The sequence below is a fragment of the Mycteria americana genome, chromosome 4, assembly GCF_035582795.1.
Source record: "Mycteria americana isolate JAX WOST 10 ecotype Jacksonville Zoo and Gardens chromosome 4, USCA_MyAme_1.0, whole genome shotgun sequence".
In the NCBI taxonomy this organism is placed as follows: domain Eukaryota; kingdom Metazoa; phylum Chordata; class Aves; order Ciconiiformes; family Ciconiidae; genus Mycteria; species Mycteria americana.
This window is the reverse complement of record NC_134368.1, coordinates 63,369,689-63,386,317: the sequence shown is the minus strand read 5'-3', so window position 1 is coordinate 63,386,317 and position 16,629 is coordinate 63,369,689. Positions and strand designations below refer to the sequence as shown.

At 42.8% G+C, this 16,629-nt stretch overlaps 1 protein-coding gene across 1 annotated transcript in view; it reads left to right on the top strand.

Annotated features, from left to right (window-relative positions):
* Positions 1 to 16,629, top strand: part of ADGRL3 (adhesion G protein-coupled receptor L3) — a 516,043-nt gene that overhangs the window by 418,931 nt on the left and 80,483 nt on the right. The window contains exons 9-11 of the mRNA XM_075500809.1: positions 408 to 511; positions 8,931 to 9,116; positions 12,913 to 12,951. Of these exons, the coding sequence (XP_075356924.1) occupies positions 408 to 511; positions 8,931 to 9,116; positions 12,913 to 12,951 (329 nt within the window). The remainder of the gene's footprint in view (positions 1 to 407; positions 512 to 8,930; positions 9,117 to 12,912; positions 12,952 to 16,629) is intronic.

Genomic DNA, 16,629 nt, shown 5'->3' with positions numbered 1-16,629 from the left:
CAAGGAAGTTGAGGCTCAGGGTCTGATCCCAGGGCGCTAGCGGTGGGGCAGAGCATTCGAGGTGCTGGCTCAGCGTTTGAGATCCAGCTTCGACTTCTTAGTCCCTGGCAGCTTTCCTGCCTGGCCTAAGGCAAAGCCCTCTGTCCGTAGTTTCTGTGTGGCAAAATGGAGATAATATCCCTGCACTACTTCATGGGTCTTCTATGTCTTAGGACCCCTAAGGACTAAGATGACGGGAGACTAGGACACCAAAGATGACTCAGAAGCGTCCTACCGAGGTCCTGAGCACTAACATGCTCCCAGGCTTTGCATGAGGTGTCCGTCGTTGTGAAATGAAGCCTGTGACATGGGGTCCTGGGGGCAAAATTCAACCTATAACACTGAACACAGTGGCTTTCCTCTTCCAGGTGTTGCAACTTTCCGGTGTCTTGCACCAGATGGGATCTGGGAGCCCCAAGGACCTGATCTCAGCAACTGCTCTTCTCCATGGATCAACCACATCACTCAGAAGGTAAAACCCTTCCCGTGTGTTGACCACATCGAGTCTATGCACTGACCTTCCTGAGCTGCCTGATTGTTTCCCCAACAGGGAACCCAAAGTGACCAACAGTCACACATAAATCATGAGCCATGGGTAGTATCCAGGAGTTGCAAGCAGAAAACAAGACTGTAAAAATCTGATGGAAATTAAGGCAAAGAGAGTGAGGGAAAGGCAAAGGAGAGGGACTGGAGAGTGGAATTAAACTAGAGTGAATGACGGTTCTTGTTTGTGGCAAGAAAAGGAGGAAGAGGGAGGAGGAGGTGGGTGGATATATAGAAAATACCAACTTATTGCAAAAGGAAACTTTCCCTTTCACACATCCTCAAGGATTTTCCCATGCCACACAAGCACAGGATAAATGCTGTAGTTGAGAAATCTTTACCAAAGAAAGGCAGGCTCAATATGAAATGTTTGCATTGCACTTCTGACTTTCTGTTTTTAACTTCCACCCAAATTGTAAAAGAACTGATGGAATAGAAAACAATGCCGCAGTAATGCATATCTTTTGACTCTTAAGTCCCTTGATGAATGTTTTGTAGCACTTCATGATTTATCAGTGTTAAAAGTGCATTAACATGTGACAATAGAAGTTCAAGACAAGCAGAGCTTATTTGGTAGCAATATATTGAACGTTTTTGTTATTAATGCACAGTGGTGCTTTCAGCTGATTTCATTACAAACAGAGACCAGATGTGTGTTTACGCCACAGAGTCTGTGGGCTGAATCCTTATTATAGCAACTTGTGGGGATTTATTCGCTCTTTTAGCCAGAGTGAGTGAGTCCCAGCATTGTGGGCTAGCCGTGCTGCTGTGTGGTAGCAGCACTGCACTCTCGGAGAGCCAGTGGTCGTTGGTGAACGGGATGGGGTGACCCTACAGACAAGACTCTGGCTTTCTCCTCTCTGTCCCCCATCTTAACTGAGGTTCAACAACCTGTGAATAGCTAGCACATACATCTCTGATCATCCCTATCTCACTTCATCTGTATTTATACCTGTCCCTCGCCAAAGACGAGGGAAGACATCAATTAACGTGGGGCTGCTGTGACATGGTGCAGCCATTACAAAGCCCATGGTCCTTCTGTCCCATGCGGGAGGGTAGGCAGCTCTTCTGCCATATGCTCAGCTAGCTGATTAATAAAGACTGCCTTTGCTGGCATTAGCAGCTGTACAGCTCTTGTTTTATGACCCACGTACTTATCCTGGAGGGGTTAATATTACTTACTCTAGCCATAATTCACCCAGGCAGCTGGGAGACCTCTTGCTGCTTAGTGAAGATGGCTAGTCCGTTAGCCATTAGCAGAGGGAAATAATAGCCTGCACTGATGAAATCTCCATCAAGGTTAGGCTTATTTTATTTGAAACCCCAGCTATCATTTGCGTAACAAATGAGCCCCATTTAATTTGTTACGTGCTTTCAAAGTAGGCTAAAATTGAAGAGCCAGGTTATCAGAAATGCCCAGCAGGTTACAACTGAGACTGGATTTTTTTTTTTAATTGTTATTATTTTTCTGGAGGAATTTAGTTATGTTCAGCTTCGGGCACCTTCCACCAGTTGGTGGAAAGACTAGGGGAATCTGCCAAATTACTCTGGATCTAAACTTTTGATGCTTGAGTGGGAATCCACTGGGATCTTGGGATATGTGGCCCAACCTCTGTGCAGAGCTGCTACAAAATGTCAAGACTTTCCAGGAGTGACTTTTGAGGGGAAGGCCCTGCCAGGCTTGCCTAGGGGCTTTTGTTGGGGTTTGTATTCATAGAATCATAGAGTCGTTTAGGTTGGAAAAGAGCCTTAAGATCAAGTCCAACCATTAACCTGGCACTGCCAAGTCCACCCCTAAACCACGTCCCTAAGCACCACATCTACAGGTCTCTTAAATACTTCCAGGGATGGTGACTCAACCACTTCCCTGGGCAGCCTCTTCCAATGCTTGATAACCCTTTCAGTAAAGAAATTTTTCCTAATATCCAATCTAAACCTTCGCTGGGGCAACTTGAGGCCATTTCCTCTCTTCCTATCTCTTGTTACTTGGGAGAAGAGACCAACACCCATCTTGCTACAGCCTCCTTTCAGGTAGTTATAGACAGCGTATAAGGTCTTCCCTCAGCCTCCTTTTCTCCAGGCTAAACAACCCCAGTTCCCTCAGCCGCTCCTCATAAGACTTCTGCTCCAGACCCTTCACCAGCTTCGTTGCCCTTCTCTGGACTCGCTCCAGCACCTCAATGTCTTTCTTGTAGCGGGGGGCCCAAAACTGAACACAGTATTCGAAGTGCGGCCTCACCAGTGCCAAGTACAGGGGGACAATCACTTCCCTAGTCCTGCTGGCCACACTCTTTCTGATGCAAGCCAGGATGCTGTTGGCCTTCTTGGCCACCTGGGCACACTGCTGGCTCATATTCAGCCGGCTGTCAACCAACACCCCCAGGTCCTTCTCTGCTGGGCAGCTTTCCAGCCACTCTTCCCCAGGCCTGTAGCGTTGCATGGGGTTGCTGTGACCCAAGTGCAGGACCCCGCATTTAGCCTTGTTGAACCTCATACGATTGACCTCGGCCCATTGATCCAGCCTGTCCAAAGGCTTCAGTACGATCCTCACAGCAAACACAGTTTTAAATTACTTATGAAATAATAACTGATAGCCACTTGGTTTCCCTGTCCAAGCCAAAGGTTTGGAAATCATCACTGCACTTAGAGATGGAGATTGATTTATCCATAAATCAGGCACTGGTTTCTCACATCCCTGCCATGGATGGGACACTTCCCTGCCCGAAGCTTGCAGATTTGCTCCAGCACCTCTCTAAAGCTGAAAAAGGAGCCTTCCTCCTCTAAGCCAAGCCAGCTCCTCTTCTTGCTGCTGTGGGGGCAGCTAGACAAAGCAGTAAGCCAGCCATGCCATGAGGACAGGGGGTGGTCGCACCCTACAGCTCAGCTCTCCTGTGTCCCCAGCGCTCAGGTCCTCCTTGGCCACCCATCCCACAGCATCCGCAGCTGCAGCACAGCTTACAAAATGGGTAGAAATGTTTCTCTGGCAGCCAGGGTTCATACCTGCTCAGCATGTCTTTGTTCCTAATCTGCTTTGTCTCCCACAAATCCCCTCTTCTGTCACCTGCTGGGTCCAAGCTGCTCAGGAAGAAGGGTGATGGGTGCCCTGGAGGGATTTCAGCCAAGCCAGAGAGGATGTTAGGGAAATGCTGTGCTTGCTTTCATGTCTCTGTAAGTGAAGTAAGGATTATTACTTGCTGCTTTTCTTTCTCCTGCTGTGCTCAGACCATACATTGGGTGGTTGCCTGCTTGCATCATGGTATTAAGTTTTACAACCCTCTGTTAGCTTCCATTAGAGTTATTGTGCTTGATGGAAGATCAGAACAAATGTCCGCTTCAGCAATTCATTGGCCTCCTGACATTTACTTTAACTTTATTGTTGGTCCCTACCATGCCCTCGTAACGTAGCAGGAGAATAAACTTGCCAGTGCGATTGAATTATGCACTGCTACCTGGGTTATTTCTAGAGTCAAGCAGTAAAAGGAAGCAAAAAGGTCAGCTTGGATACATTGCATTGTCCTGATCATGAGGTCATACATTCAGTCTCAGCCTGTTTGTTTTACCCCTTGCTTTCATCAGTACTGTCCTTGGCGCAGTGTGTGACTTGCCTGAAAATATCTTTTCCTCACCACAGCTTTCGGTTGTGGGTGCTTCCTGGGAGGAGAGGCACCGCTACTCTCGGATTCAAGTCTACGAAAGAGAGGAGGCCTTTTCTATAGCAGAATAGAAAGCATTGTGTCCTTCATGAATGCATGAAAAGCCTCAAACTGTAAATCTAAAGCACATGCCACCCATGTTCATACTGTCCTCCTGAACAACTTAGATGATATAGTCATAAGGAGCAGATAAACCTTAGGGGTCAAAGTACCTTCATCAGGTCTTGTAGATCTGCTTGTGAGTGTCTGGCAGAGGGAGTGGGGTTTTGTGGAGGGCATCACCACATTGTTGTGTCCAGGCCCAAGGGTGAAATTGCAGTCCTGATGACACCACGATGAAATCCTCCATCCAGGTTGCTTTGGACAGCCTGTTTTCAGAGCGCCATCATGTACTGGAAGGAGTGGGTGCTACAGTTGGAGGATTATTAAAGGGACATTAAATGTAGTTTAAGTAAGTTGTTTGAAACTATGAATACCATAGTTTCAAAACCACTTTTTCAGTGTTCTCCAGCTCTGCCGTACTATATGGAGAGCAACAATCCAACTGTCTGTTGGATAACCAGTGTTTATAACTAGTTAGTTATAACCTTAGGTATTATCTGATAAAAGAAAAAAACAAAGTTGAATGGAATGGGATGTTCATCTTCCAAAAAAAAAGAGGATGGTAGATATGCTCTAACTCTTTTCTGTGAATGCACACACGTATAATGAAACCTCTGCCAGGGAAAGAAAATGGCCATGAAGGCTTTGCAGTGTCAGAAGTTAGCCCACAGCCCCTGTTTCAGCCTTGCTACCTGGCTGCTGGCAGCTGCTAGTGCCCCATGAAACCTGTCAGATGTTTGTCCCTCCAGAAAATAGCATCAACTTCATGGCCTTTCCAGCTGACCAGTCCATCTGTATGTCACTGTTTTTAAAAATCTTGTTTCAATCTTTCATACCATCTTTTTCTTTTTTTATATCAGTCAGCCTCAGGCTGCAGGAAAATATTTTTGCCTTTATGACCGCTGGTGTTTCAGCACATTCACTCTCTTCCCAGCATCTTTCTTATTTCTTCTGAATTTTCTTCCCTGAATACCTCTTTTCTGCAATTTCTCTCATTTTTATTCTACTGTCCTCTTCTGCAGTTGGTTTGCTCTGAGAAAGGTAGGACTGAAGCAGCAAGCAATGCTGCAGGAGTGGCTAGTCTTTCCAGACAAAGCTCCCTACTTCTGTTCCTTGGCATATATGAAACAGGCAGGAATATATGCCCTCTCCAGCAGCTATTATTTCAGTCTTTTCAGTCATAAGACGACACAAGATAGTAGTACAAACTTGGAAAATATTAGCAAAGTGTTGCACAGCATGATTTCAGGTATGCCCATGCTCATATGTAAATCTGGCCTGAATCCTCCCAGTATGCTCAAAAGGAGGAGGGGAGGAATTCTTTTGACAGAGCTAGAAAACTATGTTTTGTGTGTTGGCATTTTTGGCAGGAAACATTTTTTCTCTCCTTCACATTAGCACTCCAAGACTAGATTTAATCAATTCGTAAAAGGCAAAAAAAATATCACCCAAAACAACCAGAAACACGATTTGGTTTGAACAAAATGTTTTCTTTTATCCCAGAATCCTTTTTGTTTTTTAAATTTAATTTTTTCATAATCAAGATAGAATTTTTTTAAAAAAATTAGTCTCAAATCAGAGAGAGATGTATTATTTGTAATTCCCTTTATTCTTGAGCCTCCCAGTAGAAACCTCAGTTACTTGCACATTTTTTCCCTACTTCTTGCTTGCCTCTCAATGACAGCCTGACCCTTGAAGAACCTCCCAAGGATTGTTCCTGTGTTCCTGTGTGACTATGTCAGTGTTTGGGTTAAAGAGTATTACATGTTTTGGAAGAAATACGTCATGAAGAGCTCATCTTCCACGCAGTAATAATGATGAGGAAGATGTGGAGAGGTGTTTTATAGAAGGGAAGTAAGTTAGCAATGCATCCTCTTGGGCAGCGGTGAGCTTTGCTGAGCATTACGTAGAATTAACCAAAAAGGGGGCTCAGTCCTGTTGTTATAAGAGACCAGACATATATCTTAGGCCTGGAATATTCAGCCAGCATTTGGGACTGGTAACAGAAGTTGAGTTTGATGGGACTGCATAGGAGACACTTCAATTTCAGTGCAAAACACTCAAAAGAATTGGAGAAATTAACATTAACATGTCATATGGTCATCATTTTGGATACCCCTCGCATTATGCACACAGGCAGGATGGAAAGAGTGTCTCAGCACTGTTGTAGTGACTTGTAGCTGCATTTTCTGGGTGACAGTGAATAGGTTTGGAAATGAGTGTCAGTGCTAGGAAGCAGCTTCATTGCCTGTCAACCAGACACATTGTCCCAAGGGAACGGCACATCTCTGTGTTTTCAGGAAACCTGGGTGCATGAAATGAATTTGGGTCAATACTTCTATGTCCCAGGAGTTCACAGATTTTGAGATTTAATGTGCCTTTTCTCAGGCTTTTCTTCCATTATTGCCTGTTTTGGGGTGTTTATTTGGTCACCCTAGAATTCCTCAGATTTGCAGTTTTTAGGATCAGTCCAAGATAAAAGGAAAAGAGCTTATTAGTGACCAGCCTGTGCCGTTTTTGCAGATGGGTAGGAACAACAGCAGCCTGCAGTTGAATGCAACAAGAGGCTTATTACAGGGAAAGAAAACTCTTGGGTTTGTCTTTGTAGCAGCTGAGCAATTTGCTCTGAGTATGCCAGTTTGCATAGGTGCGTGGTCCAAGAGAAAATGTATGCATCAAATATTGGGTAGCAGGTTTTTTTTCTAATGTATCTGTAAAAAACTCTTGCATTCCTGCAGTTTTCTGCAAGGCTTACAGAAACACCGTGTGTCATGATACATGCTAAGCTCCAGCTTAGCTAAGCTCCAGCAATGAACTGTAGGAAAATGTTGAAATTTATTTCTTTATGTAAAGGGATTTGATGTAGTCATTCTTTAAAGTTCTGTGTGCCATCAGAAGAGGTCAAAATTCAGCCTCTATGCTGATGCGTGCCTTTCTTCAGCTGCTTAGGAGAGCAGGCAGCTGTAAGAATAGGATCTGGTTTCTATGGCATTAGCCTTGTGTGTAACAAGGAAGAAATAATTCAATTTTTGAATATATGTATCCTTGCTCTAATGGGAAGAACAACACATTATCTGCTTTATTTATCTTATTTATATCATCATATGCTTTAATTCTCTGAAGATGAGCATATGAACATCTTCAGTTAGATTTCATTTCAGATGGGCTGTTGCTATCAAATTGATGGAAGTAAGTTATTCATTTATAACTCAGCTAATTGGTTTACGGAGAGGTAGAAGCTCAGCCTCTAATCTTTCCCTAGAATCTCGCTTTTATCATAAGCACCAGAAATTGAGGGAACAAGAGAAATACCTGATTTCTAACTATTGGAAGCTAAGACAGTTGGAAATTTCATATGAAGAACCCAGCAGAGTTGGTCATTGAGCCCAACAGGGAAGTGGGAGCTTCTTCTAAAAATTTCTCCTTATCCCTGGCATATTCCCCATAGATACACATTTGAGTTCACAGAGCGGTATATAACGAAAAAAAGACCAGCAACCTGCCATAGTATTTTTGTAGTGGGCTACTTGTAGAAAGGAGGTGGGACCAGCTGTCCTGTCCCCAATCCCCATGGCATAGAAGAGGAAAGGAGCACCAGATAGGGAGAGCAAAACAGAGCAAGAAAGGGGGAAAAGCCACAGGGGGAAAGAGAGAGTTTTCCAAATAATTACCCAGTGAATTTCACTGCAGGTGATTCGTGAGTTTCATGCCTCAACTAAACAATAAAAGTCTTTTAATAGAAGATTCTTATTCAGCCAAATAGCCTACTTGGTTTTCCCTTCTGGTGGGCCTCTGCTTGAAGCCTTAAGCCTTTTGCTCCTGAGTTAGTACGCTTTTATGCACTGAGAATCACTAGCCTCATTACAGATGTAGTGGCTAGTGAGGTAAGGAGCACGTCTCCTCCGTGCAAATGCTAAGTGGTAAATTAGCACCTGATTATTAAATCCCCATGATGGGAATTGTGAACTTTTTTGTCTTGTTCATCTGGGTTATGCCATCTATTTTTGTTCCTTTTACGAGGAACTTTTTTGCACAGGACTTGTAACTAAAATCATCTCTTCGCTATCAAATAATCTTCTGGAATCGGAAACTGTTCTTTCTTGACAGGAGAGACTATTTATATGGTTTGTTTTTTTTCAAGTGGCGTAGATAAGGCAATGGGACAAGCTAACTGAAGCCCTCACTAGCATGGGCATCCTGTGGAAAGCAATGACATCTTTGGTTGCATCTGCTGCAGTGCAAAGAAGCAGCTGCCCCTCAATTCCAGCAGTGCCCTGTGAGGAGATCAGAAATTGTTGTGTTGAAGCCAGCATGGCGACTGTAGCTGGAAAAACCACTTGGGTTTAAACCACGCTCAAATGCTGTACATGATCAAACCATGAAGACACTTGCTGTAGTTTTCCTTCTTGGGAACTTCTTCTCTTCCTCTCTTCTTTTCTGCTCCTCTTCTTCTTCTCTCCTCCTCTTCATCTCTCCTCTTCTTCTTCTTCTTGCAGGGAGTTAACTTGCTTAACACTGTGGGGCTGGAAGGGACTGGAGTAACATCATCCTAACAGCCAGGGACAACCTTTTCCTCTGCTTTCTCAATTGCAGATGAAGTCAGGGGAGATGGCTGCCAACATTGCCCGGGAGCTTGCGGAGCACACAAAAAACCACTTGTATGCTGGTGACATCACGTACTCTGTGTCCGCCATGGTCCAGCTGGTGAACTTGCTTGACGTGCAGCTCCGAAACCTGACTCCGGGTGGGAAGGACAGTGCTGCACGCAGCTTAAATAAGGTAAAAATAAAGGGGCTCGGGAAGGGAGAGGAGGCTGAAGAAGGGTTTGGCTCTCCCTGGAGAGCTATTATAAATGTGTTTCTGAACGACTGCCATTTTAGGGCAGTGATGCTTTCACAGTAGACAAGAGTACGTGGCAGTTTTTCGTTTACAGTGTATTTTATTCTGTTGAGAAATGAAACAGTTGTAAATGCCAAGTGTACTATTGGTGCTGGGAAATGTATACCCTTAGATGTGTAGATATATGAACTCCAGGTACTTCATTGTGGTCTCAGCTCTCATAGCTCAGTATGAGAATAACTCAAGTGATGCCATGGCAATTATTTTGGACTTGTGCCAGTGTGAATAAGACCAGAATTTTGTCCAGCGTTTCCAGTGCTGAATCTGTCTGTGAAATGCCATGTAATATGATCCAGAAATTCTGAATATTTAAAGTCCCATGAGACAGAGAGAGTCTGGATTTTGATTTTTTTCATCTTGTAACATTACAAGATGCTAATGTGAAGGTCAAATGAACACTTTTATGCATTAATATAAACAAATAAAAGCAGACATAAATGTTTATTTACACTGGAGATAGATACATTTACCAAAGGCACATAAGATACCATCATATTTACACTTAAGGTCTTCAGAATGGTTTAGTATTAGAGGGCCTTTTTAGTGATAACCTGTGACTTAGCCCAGAAGCACCTTACTGCATGATGACAATGTGGTTTCTGTGCCCCCTGTTTGAGAAGAATTAGTAGTCCTTTTGTCATTTCCAGAATTAAGTGGAATTGCTATGTACTAAAGATGCTAGAATTTGCCAGTTGTGGGAGGAAATATGGGCTGTGGAGTCTGTAAGAATACATTTAAAGTTGAGGGTTTCCTTGATCCAAGGCCCTCTTCATCACTGAATCTCATGTAAACACATGGGATAGGACTTACATAGGATTCAGATGGTGAATTGTGCGGGCCTGGTCATCAGAAAAAACAGCAGCTGAACCCTGGGGCTATGAGCACATGGTTATATTGGCCACCCAGTTAAAATAAGACACAGAATTTTGTTCTCAGCTGTGTAGCTGGCTCTGACAGCCCTGGCATCCATGTAAGTGAGAACAGAACTTGGTCCTGAGATTATACGGGGAATAAATGATCCCAGCTAAGCCTGAAATTTCTTGTGTGTCTTCTGAAGAGAAATACTTTTCAGAGAAGTAACATTGTCTTTTTTCTTGTAAATTATTATTGTAGACTTATACTGTTATAAATGCAAAGGGCTTCTGGATTGTTTAAGATTACAGCCGCATGGGGATTGAAGTCCTGCATCTCATGTGCTTTGCATGTGCTGTGAATTGGGTTATCCTGATGCTTTTAATTAGTGCTTCCAGCTATTTTATAACAATGTAGGTAATAATTGTATTAACTGTTACATCAGCATAACGTTATTTGTTATAATCATACCATGGTTCTTTGTTTGAAGTGATGGTGATGTCTGACAATATCAGATAAAACCAGCAATTAATGTCACCTACTAACGGGTTTCATGGTTGTAGTCTGCTTGCTCTTCTGAATATGCCCTAGCCACACCCAACATTTTGTCACTTCAGCTTTGCAAGCACATATTTTTCATCTTTTTATATCCCACATTCTGATATTTGTTTTGATTACATGAAATCAAATGTATCATGGGGGCAGGTATGAGTTACCAAGGGGAGCGGAAGACTGGGCAAGGCAGAACTCCTTGGCTCGCCTGTCACTCCTGAGGTCCCCCTTGCAGGTTTTCCCCCCCGCCATCAGCTTTGCACAAGCAGCTCATACAAATCAATTGCACTCCACATTAAAATTCTGGACTGCGTGGAGTCCTGCAAAACAGCGATGCGAGTCAGTGATCCAAATGACAGGCTTGGTAATTTACTTGCTCTCATTCCCCACTTAATTCTTTAGAAGAGCAACTGCTCTGTGTTCATTTAAGAATGCATGAATTCAACTTGGAAGTAGTATTGGGCAAACAAAAGGCAGCAGAGTTACTGCTCCATTTTCCCCTTCACTGATCAAGAGTATTTCCAAAAAAAAAAAGGAAAAAAGTCATTTGCAAAGAGTTTTGTTTAGTGCTGTTTAGTCAAAAAGAAGAAATAAAGTAAGTACTAGCCATTAAATATTTTTTTAAATCATTAAAGGAAATGTGCTGGGGATCTGAAAGTAATCACCTGTGCTGTTTTGTACTGGGTTTTTTTTTACAAGCTGAAATACAAGGAATTGAAATAAACTGGCATAATCAGAATTTTTAAAAGCCATCATCTTTCAGGAGCCACTTTCCTGTCACTAAAAGCTTTATGCTTTCCACTGGATCAGGCTTAATTAAAGTAATAATTGTTCTATTGCAGACTGGCAAGACCCCCGAGTGGATAGCTCTGTAATTTTCAGCAAGGCTTTCTTTGATCTCCATTTGTTTCTGTAAAGTCTTCATACTGGCCAAGTTTACCCAGAGGAAGATTTCTACTGTTACAAATTGATGAATTAGAAATTGAAATTAGGCACTGCATGATACCTGGGTGTATTTTGTTTATTTCAGAGCCTCAAAACTCTCGGGGACAAATTTGGCTCTCAGCTGTACTAATGGAATTGCACTGCTGTGAGTTGAGAGCACAAGTTACCCCGAATCTCTGTTGATGTGCAATTTCCAACCCAGGCACATCAGCAAAAACAAACCCAGCCAAGCCAGTGGCTCTGAGCAGCCTGATCTTGCGAGGTTTAGTTGCACTGATGCAGAGCTCACCAATTCTAGCTCACTGCTGCAAACTGCCTGCGAAGTCCTGGAGAGGTAAATAAGTGCCTGTTTGAATTTCGTGACACACTAAAGTGCAGTTATCAGGCAGGAGGCATGCAAGTGTCAAAGTACAGTCCTAAACGTGGCTCCTATGGAAAAGGTGGGATTCTTTGTGGAAAAGCTATTCAGCGTGTAAAGCATTAAGGCCCAGGAATTACAAAGGAAAGCACAACTTGGTATGAGAGGACTGGACAATGCATTCCTGGAGAAGCGGTTTAATCCAAAGGGGAGAGAATGGCCTCAGCTGGAAATACTACATCTGATTCCCATTTCATTGTTATGTCCTCTTCAGTGGCCCTTTACGCTATCAGAAGCCCTGGGCAATGCTCTCTCCTTCAGTTCAATGTGTTATCACACTCAACATGTGCCTGAGCTGGCTTTAAGCAAGCTGACAGTAGTGAAGCTGTAGCGCTATAGGTTTTGCCTGGAGCCAGAGACCCGAGCAGGTGTATCAGGACGGGTCTGTACAGGTCCAGCCTGTATCAGGATGCAATCCTGCATACATCTTGCTCCCTGGAATTGGTCCTGCTCATCCAAAGCTTGGTTATACCTCACTGTGCCATCAGCGCTGTCTGACTGCAGAGCCCACACTCCTCTTATGTAAATAACCATCAGCCCCATCCTTTCCAGCTTTGTTTGATGTGGAAATATCATGTGTGATCTCCAAGCTGTAAGTAAAACATCATCTCTTGAGCATCTCTACTTGACTTCAGTGTCTCCTACCATCTAACAGCTGCTCTTGCAAAGTTGCCAGTCTGTGCTTTCCTTCACTGAAAAAGGACTAACCCGTATTTCTGGAGCCAGTCCTTCCAGCCTTCCCCTGCTGCCTAACTCTCATGCTTCCTTTGGTTTGGTTGGTTTTCAGGACCTGTTTAAGAGAGAAATGAGGCTTTTTTCATAGGCGTTTTCTTCAATTTTTTTTTCCTTGTTCTGTCACTAACTTGTTTTTTCTATTCTGTCTTTAATCTGCTGTCTTTATGGACTCAGCTTCAGAAAAGGGAGCGCTCTTGCAGGGCCTATGTCCAGGTATTTCTTGTGTTTTTAATACATGTGTCCAGTTGTTTGACTGAATGACTGTGAAGTGGGTCTTGTCTCTCTGAATAATCTGATTATTACCATCTTTGTGGCAACAGGTTCTAAGGCTAAGGTTACAGGATAATAATTCCATTTTTCATCTCCCCCCACCTCCCCAGTTGCTCTCAGACTTGACAAAAATTTGGGGCAAAATCTCTGAACAAGAAAGTGGGAAAAAACACAGGAGAGATCTGACAAGACTCATCTGGCCATCGGAATAATCAGGACAATATGGGTGTGTGCAAGTAAAGAATTCAAAACTCCTACTCACGGAGGTGTCTCCAGGCCAGCTGGGTTTCACTTGCAGCATGTCACTCATATGATTGCCACCTGCATTTCCTTAGTTTTTTTTCTTCCCCTCTTACACTTGCAAATTTAGAAACAATGCGAAATGGCAACAATTGGCATGAGGAAGGAGGTAGGATCATAATGAAATGCAGAGTGTCCTCGCAAAGGGATGTAGGAAGGAGGAGAGTGCTGCAAACTAAATATAGGAATAGGAACATAACGTTCCATAAAGTTCACACAGCTATGGCCCAAATTTTGTAGGCTTACATTGTGTTTTACGTGAACAAAGTCAAGCCCCAGCATTTTGGAAAGACCTGCTTGTAGGCTTTTCAAGAGTGGGGCCTTGGGTTATGTTATTTATCCTGTCACCTTGCCTTATAGCATTTGCTCCAGTGACTTTTATATAAACCTGTTTGTATACTGTGGGTGAGTTAATGCTGCTTTAAGAAATGTGAACGTTTTACCTTCTAATTTCTGTCTTGTGCTTATGAACATTGATGTTGTACTTATGGGTAGTTGATCATTATTTACATGTGTATGTATAACATGCAGAGGTGTAAAAATGAACCCCATGTTTCTGGAGGGGTCTGTCTATACCTGAACCTCACATTTCTGGAGGGGGCTGTCTATACCTGAATTTTTCTGCAAAATTCAACTTCCTACAGTCGGTATTGACTTTATTTTGTGAGCACATATTTCATTTAGCGTGTGGGATTAGATGGTTTCAATTTCTAGCACATTAAAAATAAAACAGTACCCCTCTGTGCTGGCAGGCTGTCTGTCTTCCCTTTGGATATGGTCATGAGAGCAAGTCACCTTTTCCCTTCCGTATACATTAACAGATAAAGATGAGTTATGGAGTTACACACCCCTTGTCTGGAGTGACTTCTCTTAAGATCTCAGAGAAAGTAACTAGCATTTGAAGGAATTTAGGAAAGTTTACAGTGCAACAGTCACTCCCAAGCTAGCTATCTTGTCTGTTGGTACCACTGGAAACGTGTGAGGCTGGTTTGACCATGGACCACACAATCCTGTTGGGGACCTTGGGTGCTACCTGACCCATAATTGTCCTTTCCACTAGCTGCATGGGTGTACTCTACAGAGTCGATGCATGCTCCTGGTCTTTTTGTCTTCTTTCAAACGGTAGTGAATAGTGAGTTTAATATACTCTACAGAAAGCTTGGCATTGATAGAATAAAGCCTGAATATTCTGCACAAACTTTATCTTACCCTTAATTTCAAGGACTTCTTCCCTTTCGCTTGGAAAGGCTACTTGTATGTTTAAACATTAATTATGCGCCTACCTCTTTAGTAGACGAAAACTAATGAAAGCTTATTGCCTGAGCTGTTTAGTAAAAATATGGACAAAGCTGGTAAATATACTGAAGAGGACAGTCCTGTAATGGAGGGCTTGAAGAATGAATTAGATGACCTAATTGAACCTTTCCAGCTCTGCTTTGTATTATATGGAGATAAAGTAATGTATCTGGACATATTTTCATACAGTATGTTTCCATTTGGAAAATCATGTAGCTAAAGTCATAAAAAAATCTTGCAGGGGAGAGTTTGTCTGTAATAGCAATTAAATGTGACTGCAGATATTCCTGTTACAGGCCACTTATCCTTTACCAGGCAGTGAAATGTCTGGGCTGGCTAAGGCAATTTAGCAGAGATTTTTCAACAAATCTTAAATGGTGAAATCCTGGACTTTGTGAAGTCAATGGGAGATGGGAAGTCACTGGGAAATACGCCACTGATGGCAGAGAAATAGAGTTTTCAACCTTGCTGACATGATCTCCTTGTGCTGATCCCATTATTGTGGAGAGCTGAATCCATGGCTGAATTCGGCTCACGGGGCTGGAAGTGTACCTTCAGTCCTGTGCTCCCTAGACAAAGGAAAGTGCGGTGCAAAGTTCATGTGAGAGATGTCCAGCAATTGTAAATATCAAAAGTGCAATTGAGAAAAGGTGGATTTTGGGTAGGAGGAGGGTGACTTGAGAAGATAATAATTGCTAAAATCAGTCTTACTGTTTTGTTTGGGCTGACAAATTTAATTAGTCATGACAGAGCCCCTGTAGCGATTGGGGTGTAAAGTCCTCTTGAGCCCAAAATAAATTAATATGAATAAATATGTAAAATGGGTCTGGAAATTTTGCGAGTTATTCAAATATGAGACTAGAAATGCTGTATCAGATTATCATCTCATCTCTCTGGGTAACTTTATAATTAAAACAAATATTGATTTAATTTGTGCAGTGTCACAATATTTGTTGAGTTAAAAGCTCAGGGATTTTATTTACTGGAGATAGAGGTTACAAATGCTGCTCCTTTAGTTGCAGGTGGGGTAAACATCTTTTTTGTCTCAAAAATCCAACAAGAACCAACCCAACAGGTGATGTGATAAATACTTATTAATATAATGACTCGACAATTGCTGGGAGATTTTTCAATCACAGTGATATTTAAGAAACTGCCACATGGGCTTTAATTTGTGATACTAAGAGTCAGCTAAGGCTGAGCTGACCAAGGTGGATATCCAAGATGGACGGAATGAGTGCCTTCACCTTGGAACAGTGCTCCGTTAGCTAAGGGAGAGCTTGAACCTGATGCGTGGCTTTTTGGAGAGCAGAGATCTACATCTCTCATGCCCACCTTTCTGCAGTGCGCTGTTTTTGCACTCTATTTTGGGAAAGGGATGGAAAAGTCATTGTGTGGGAGAATGAGTCACAATAGGTGGCGCATTTAATTAAGAGAGCTTCATTTGGTGACTGGTGTGTGACGTAAGCTGGTATGAATTTTCTATAATTTTTTCAGAATTGATATTTGTTAATTTTCCAAAAGTGTTTCTCCTTAAGCTGAAGCACTGGAGTTGTAGAAAAAACGAAACGTTTGTCTTTTGGGGGCTGTGAAACTGGGTTTGGTGTCACAGATTTCTTCCATGCCCTTCAGCAAGTGGCATATGCTCACTATTTCTCAGCTCCCCAACTTAAAACGCCATGGGTACAATTCCCCTGGCCTCTGGGAACAGAGGTGGGATACTAAAAAGAAAAAAAAAAGCTGAATACTCAGATATTGCAATAAGTGAGGCCATTTGAACACGGAAAACTTAAACATGGGGAAAAAAATTAGAGAATTTTGCTGTAAGATTTAGTAGCTGGAAACACAAGCTTTAATAAAGACTCCTACCACATCCGGGCACATAGAGTCTTTTTATCACATACGTGCATCTGATTGCAAAATCTGAGCTTACCTCCTTGCTTCACTTGGATTTGTGGGCTGGAGCTCTGGGGCATCATGAGGCCAATGTCTTTCCCTGTGGTGCCAGCCAGCAGCCTCTTCCCA